This window comes from Phodopus roborovskii, unplaced genomic scaffold (genome assembly GCF_943737965.1).
Source record: "Phodopus roborovskii unplaced genomic scaffold, PHOROB, whole genome shotgun sequence".
NCBI lineage: Eukaryota > Metazoa > Chordata > Mammalia > Rodentia > Cricetidae > Phodopus > Phodopus roborovskii.
Genome location: NW_026126588.1, coordinates 12,061,642 through 12,069,012, shown reverse-complemented (window position 1 = coordinate 12,069,012; position 7,371 = coordinate 12,061,642). Strand labels below are relative to the sequence as shown.

General features: G+C 39.6%; 1 protein-coding gene across 1 annotated transcript in view; it reads right to left on the bottom strand.

Annotated features, from left to right (window-relative positions):
- Positions 1 to 1,080: 1,080 nt before the first annotated feature.
- Positions 1,081 to 7,371, bottom strand: part of Lmbrd1 (LMBR1 domain containing 1) — a 70,468-nt gene continuing 64,177 nt past the window's right edge. The window contains exons 15-16 of the mRNA XM_051204258.1: positions 2,448 to 2,539; positions 1,081 to 2,097 (exon numbers count right to left, since the gene is read on the bottom strand). Of these exons, the coding sequence (XP_051060215.1) occupies positions 1,981 to 2,097; positions 2,448 to 2,539 (209 nt within the window). The 3' untranslated portion in view covers positions 1,081 to 1,980. The remainder of the gene's footprint in view (positions 2,098 to 2,447; positions 2,540 to 7,371) is intronic.

Below are 7,371 nucleotides of genomic sequence, written 5' to 3'. Positions count from 1 at the left end.
TTCCCTTAGGAGATGAAGGAAAGGCTGACTGAGCATGACAAGCAGAGGAACAATTCCAGAGCATGGCGGTGAGGAATCACTCAGAAATGCTGTGGGGATAGCAAAGAAGTCTGGAAGCCAATAACACCGCAAAGACCTTAAATTCACGAGAGGGCTTGGCGGTTTCATTTAGAAACAGTGAAAGCTTCTCTCAGCAAAGCAGTGGACTAATTCCAGTTTTTCTTTGAGTGCCAAGAAAAGGCTGGGGAGTCAGGGCTTGGCAGAACACCCAGTGAGGAAGTTCAGGAACCAGGGTGTGTTAGTGTTCTTCCGCTTGATGACAAACAGCACCGACTCAATGGCTTGTAAAATAAAACTGTATTTTCTGACAGAGACGGAAGGCGGAAGTTGAACAGCATGGTGCTGTTAGGGCTGGGTCGTCTTGAGGTATCTTTCCTTAGCTTACAGCTTATTGCCTTCTTTTGTGTCCTTACATGGACATGCCTGATGTCTCTATGAGGGATCCACTCAGCTGCCTAATTTTACCTAACTTACCTTTCTTAATGGCCTCTAAATAGGATGCTAGTCATTGCACAACACGGAAAGTAGCTGCAAGAACAAAGTGAGGGAAAGTTAGGAAGTAAAATGCAGGAGATGTGGCTCCAGGTGAGGCCTGTATATAAGGCTGCCTGATGGGTGGGGTAATCAGGGAGCCTGACTGATGGACGGATCAGGCCATTTGTCATAACCAAACCAACAAAAGAAAAACCAACGAAAGGAGGCTTAGTGCTCCAGTAATGGTGTTCAATTCAACCCATTGCAATGACAGGAGTAACATAGCTTACCTACAAGCAAAGGTCCAGAGTTTGGGGGAAAGTAATCAGATGGAGGTCAAGGGATGGTCCACCCAGAAATGTAAACTAGGAGCAGACTGGCATCCTAGTGAGTAATGTAAGGGTAGGGACAGGAGCAAAGGTCAACATGAAGGTTCTAGAAGTTCATCAGGTGAAGCAGAGGCTCTATCAGAATAAAGTGCTATCGAAAGTAAGGCACAGACAGAGGTTAACTCTTAGGTCTTCTCTAGAAACATAAATATATTACTTCAAGCATAATGGTAAATACTTTTTAATGAGTTCTAGTTGACATTAGCAAATTAGGTTTTATATTTTACCACTCAGAACATATTCAGAATATTTTTATGTCACATATCTTTCACTTTCATTGATAAGTTTCCAAACAGTAAATGAAAAAATAGCTGAGTATGATATCATATATCTTAGAACTCTTAGTAAACTCAGTTTTTGGCATACATTATTCTTGATAGTTCCATTTACGACAATACAAATTTCAAAGTCTTCTATAAAACAAGTACTATCTACACTGATAGATGTGCCCTACATATTCCTGTGGAGGTATCAACACTCCCAATACATTAAGACTTGAACAATGAAACCTATGATACATCTTAGAATACCATGGTCTCAAGCAGTATAACAATTTTTCATGAACTCCACTTGTGTTAGACTAATAATCTTATGAACAAAATTGAAAACAAGCAATGAGAGTTAGGCTTATCCACGAGCAATACTATGACATTCTGTTCAGCCTATCAAAGACACTAAAATATTTCACATTATTCCAGAGACCCTAAGGCACAAGACAAGTGACTTCTTATGTTTTTAAAAAGCAACAAAGGGAATGTAAATTCTGCAAGATTTTAATAAATTTAACACTATTATACAATAAAGAAAATTTCCACAAACATTCCCCCACAAACCTGGAAATAATCGTATTTACACAGCATTATTATAGCAATTTTAAGTGTTAATCTATAATACAATAATGTTACGTCAGAAAACATAAAAAATATAGTTCTTTTTAATGGCCATGCTCTCATTTTTGATGAAAGCTAGACAGTTCATCCTAATGTTACTTTAAAACTTTGAAAATGCATAACAGATATTCCGCCAGCTTCATGAAGTCCTTAGGACAGAAGGCCGTTCACACGGAGTAGGCAGAGGGGTCATCGTCATCACTTATGTCCGAATCTTCATCCACTCCTTCAACGACTGACTTCTTCCCTTTACAGCAGGATACAATTAATCCAATCAAGAATACCTATAAATTCAAATATGTGGTGTCACTAAAGTCAAACCACCTAAGCAACACATTGAAAACTCAGTAGCTAGAGATGGCTCAAAGGTAAGCATTGTTCTGCCAGAGGCCTGGATTCAGTTTATAGCACCCACACATGGCAAATCACAACCTCCCATATAATAGAGTGCCAGCTCTGGAGACTTGACCCTCTTCTGGACTCATGGCTACCGGTACACATGTGGCATTCACTCACATACATATAAACTACACCTTTACAAACCTCTCAGTGCAGTACGGAGAGCCAAAGACACTATTGTATACACGCGAGTGTAAAGCAAGGCGGAGACCGTGCTTGGGCTACTGATGCTTACCCCAAGAAAGGCCCAGTTCCCAAAATAGTATGCAGCGCTGAAGAACCAGAACTTGTGCAGGAACAAGTAAGTGCGGGTGACGGTACACTGATCTACAGAAGCAAAGAGACGATTGTTAAAGTCTCCTTTCATACGCCAAAGACTTGTCCTGACGATAAAGGACTGTCAGGCAAATCTATCGGGTAGAATACAGACGGTGAATGTTAGAGAGAGGCGGGGTCTTCCCCCACGCAGACTCTCAATCACAGCCAGTGTTAGACTGCCAACGATTATGACATACACAAGATGAACTTCAATATTATAATTCTGATCCTAAAAATAAAAGTTTTATTGGCCAGTTCAATTTATTTGGAGTGCCAGACATATAAAACAACAACAACAAAAGGCTCTCCCCTTAAGGAAAGAGTGATCAGATGTGGTTAGCAGACATTGCACTTTCTTCTAAAGGAATCCCATTATCATTGTTTACAGAGATGGCTCCTGTTGGAATTTAGACAGAATTACAGCCTCAATAAAAACCAATTCATTTATATTTCTCCTTCAAATAAACTGTAACTCAAAGAGAAAGCAGATGGGTTACTTGATAGCTGTGGTGGATTTTACACTCCTATTATCTAAATACATTATATTCACTATTCCCATGAAGCTACAAGATACATAATTCATATGTCAGAAGTAAAGTCTGAGGAAATATTTCAAGCTACTCAGAAAGGCATGGTAGCACGGCAGGACTCAGCTGTGTGAGACACCGTGTTTGCAGCTGCTCACTGGGCCTAACAACCTTCCTCACTTCAGGGGGGGCCTTTATTCTCCAGCACAAAACAGGCTTACAAAGCAACTTCTTTTCAATCTATTAAGAAAGACAGTATGACTTCTGCATACATATATCTGAAACAGGCAAGGGCCAAACATCCTATATGCAATTAGGAGTCATTAGCATATCCCATTGAAAGTATACCTTTAATCTGAATTTTATGAACCAGCTTTAATAATGGTAAGTGCCGCTCTTTTCTTGAAACAAAATTAAATAGGGGGTTTTGTTGTCTGGTTTATTATTGTTTACAGGACCTAAAATATTTTTCTAAATTTTATGGTTGACACACAGTTTCCTGAAAAAGTAGAAATGAGGTTATATTTTACAAGAACACAAGGCCTGTCCTACAGATATGTTATGCAAATATTTAAATAACCTAACTCTCATTTACTCTGACCCTTTCCACTGTATCTCAACATGTGTTTCTGAATTACCCAATACCAGTCTCTTAGCAGGGAAACACGCAGACAACAGGGACACAACCTTCTGCATCCGCCCAGGAGGGTTACCAGTGAAATCCCAGCACTCAGGGGGCAGAGGCAGGTGGAGCTGTGTGAGAAACCCTGCCTCAAAAAACAAAACAACAAAAAACAACAACACATTCCTGTGCTAAGTGATAACTAATACTCTTCCTTTTTTGTTGAATTATAATGAGATTCATGCTGTAACATAAAATACATCATGAAATAACATGACTATTCTCAGGAGTTGCAAAACAGTTGTGAGGTAGACAGCCGCTCCTAACACTTGTTGGAGTGTCCCGTGGTGAAGAATGATTGCTCCAGCATGAGTAGCATCAGTACTTTGCACATGTTCACCGATTTCTCTAAGGAGAGCTGAAACAGAACGGGCTAAGCAAAACTCAAAGGTGAACACTTCGGCAACAAGAAATGCTCCCAAAAAGCACGGAATCCCTTTAAATTAGTCAAGTTGAATGCTTATAAATAAAGGCAGCTATAAGCTAGAACTTAGGAAAATATGTTTAAAACTGTAATGATTACTCTTCATGGTCAACTAGATTGGATTTGGAATCTTCCAAGAGACAATCTCTGGATGCATTTGTGAGTTTATTTCCAGAGAGAAGGATGGAGAGGGCTAGCTGAATGTGGGCATCACCATCTGTGGGCTGGTCCCTGACTAAAGAAAGAAAACAGGAGAGAGCAAGCTGAGCCCGCATTTATCTGCTTCCTGACTGTGGACAAAATGTGACCAGCCACCACACTTCACCATGATGGAAGGCAACTCTTCTTAAACCTAAGCCAAATAGATTCTTCTCCCCTTACACAGTTTTTGTCATTGTAACAAGAAACATAACTAATATAGATTTAAGAGCAAGGAACAGCATCTTCTCTGGCTAAGAATTACATGAGCCTTATGTACAAGTATACATCTATCTGGAAAATGTCACTCAAAAGTCTCAACAGGAATAGCAGACTAAATGAAGAAGCAGAAGTCCTATTCATTTCCACAGTAAAGGACACTTAGGGAGTTAAAACTGGACTGAATTAGAAATCTCACGGCCAGAAGAGGGATTACAGGGCAGCAGCTGAGCCAGCAGAAGCAAGTGCGAGTAAAATCAAATCATTCTTCCCCAGAGGCCTAATAATCCACTCAGTGACAGTTGAAACTGGCTTAGACCGGATTACTTGGCACACCACCAAAACTGTATCTTAAACATTTTCCCAACCACGTTGTCTATGTGCTCTCCATTTTTAAAGGTGTGCCTTTGATACAAGCTTTCTAAAAGTAATGTAAAAAACTCATCAGCGTTTGGCTTTGTTGCTAAAAAATGAAGTTCCCTAAAAATCCATACACAAGCATGCAATAGCATTTGTTGTCTTTATGTGCCTGCTATATGTAGTTTATTTACATTGAGTGGCATACACTCTGAGAATAAAGCTTGTAAATTAGTTCCTTGCTCGTATTTCAACCTAAGGGATGATTCCCTATTGAACAGAGGGAGGGAGATTCCCTGCTTACCATCTGCCAATGCCCAGCTGCTCACCTCTATCACACACATCTAGCACATCTCTAGCTCTCTACATTTTCTGAAGAAATGACAGTAAGACAACTGAACTTTCTTTAACCTTCAAAGTCAATTTAAGGATGGAGATGGCTCGGTGGCTAAAGCGCATCTGTCCGGGTGTGAGGACCTGAGTTGGAGCCCATACTCTGTAAGGGAGGACACAATACCATGCAGTTTTAACTTCAGCACTCTAAGGTCAGGTGAGAGGTAGCCACAGGAGAACCCTGCGACACTCAGGTCAGTCAGCCCGAGTCACAGAGCTGTGAATAAGAAGAGACCCTGACACAGGAGAAGGGGAGGAGAAGAGAGTGAGACTGAGTTACGGGATGACCAATGAGGGGTTGGGTTTTAAAATCAGAAGTAGGAAGTATTCAGCAGACTGTGACTGTAATCATGGAACATGGCGTATAAAGTTCCAATTATACCACAGACTAAATGTTTAGCATAAAAACTTGAAGTGTGTTTTTCTTTCTGATGACAGAGTATGTAAGAGTTGAGAAAGGGCACCATGGGCACATGAGTAAAATGGAAAGACTTAAGTGCCATGTCTGCTAGCTTTCTCCATTGCTTCTCACATATCATCAGAGAAAATCTATGAATAAATGCACCTAGACCATTGTGTGTCAAACAGAGCAGGCTTTATTTTATCTGATAAGTTGAATATTATACATTTGCTTCTTTTTAGACCACTAGCTAAGGCATTTCTAATATATGTTGACTGCCACTAAAATACCTCTGATTAATAATTCTAATAACAGTACTTTTTATTTTAAATGCACTTTTAAAAAGCAGTGTCAAGATACTGCACAGCTAAGAGAATTTTCAGGGTTTCTGGGTAAGAGCAAGCAAGTATAATCATAACTGAGCCATCATATTAAACTATCACCCAAAATTAATATAAATATTTAGAATCTGTAATTATCAAATAATTTTACTATCAAAATGTAGTTACTTGTAATAGTCTAAACAAGAAAATACCCATGTGAAGTATAGCATGGAGCAGGGAAGCAGAGGGAGGACCACTAGGATAGGAGAGGAGCACATATGTAGAACATAGTTATGGCGATGCTGAGCAGGGTTGAGTGGAGGGGCTTTTAGGAAATCCTGGTGAAACACCCGTTGTGTCTTCAGGTATGTTCACAGTACATGGGAAAATACATACATCTAAAATGACTTGGGAAACAATGTAAGACCAGACAAGGCCAGACATTAGTGGCACATGCCTTTAATTCCAGCACTCAGGAAGCAGAGGCAGGTGGATCTCTGTGAGTTCGAGACCAGCCTGGTCTAAAAGAGCTACTTCCCAGACAGCTTCCAAAGCCAAAGAGAAACTGTCTCGAAAAACCAAAAACCAAAACCGAAAAATGAACAGATAAGCAAGAAGGCAGGGAAAAAAAAAAAAAAAAAAAAAAAAAAGCAATAAAAAGCCAAGTTGTACTAATTAACTTAAAAGTTGAACAAATGCCACACAGCTGAACCAACACTTTGTTAAATCTCACTGGAATAACTAGCTAAAGAGGGAAAATAATGATGAACGGTGAAGATGATAGAAAGGCTGAGGGAAATAGTTCTATTATATTTTAAGAAAATAGGAATCATACCAGGCTAATAAAGCTAGAATCTGTCAGATGTTCTATACTGAAGAGTTAAGTTTTATGGTGATCATTTTTAAGAATATAATTTTTAGAATATAATTTGTGTTGAGAGCTGATTATATTTAACGGGATTTAAGCGAGGGATGGTGGCCACACCTGTAATCCTAGCATTGGGGAGTGGAGGAAGGAGGGTCTATTCCATAGAGAGTGAGGACAGCCTACACTACTCGGAACCATCTCAAAAGAGGGGAGGAAGGGTGAAGAGGTTGTTTAAAACATTTACTAGGTGCCAAAATATATGTACTGCTCCTTCAAAAAGGAATGCTATCAATTTCTTTTACGTCACCAGTTGACCACATAAAACTTGGCATATTCCATTCACATGAATATAGGGTCTCATTAGAGCTGCTCACAAGTAGCAAACAGCTTTCTTTTGCTTTCTTCCATATCTGTAAGTGAGTATTCAAGAATGTGTAAATCTTTAATGTT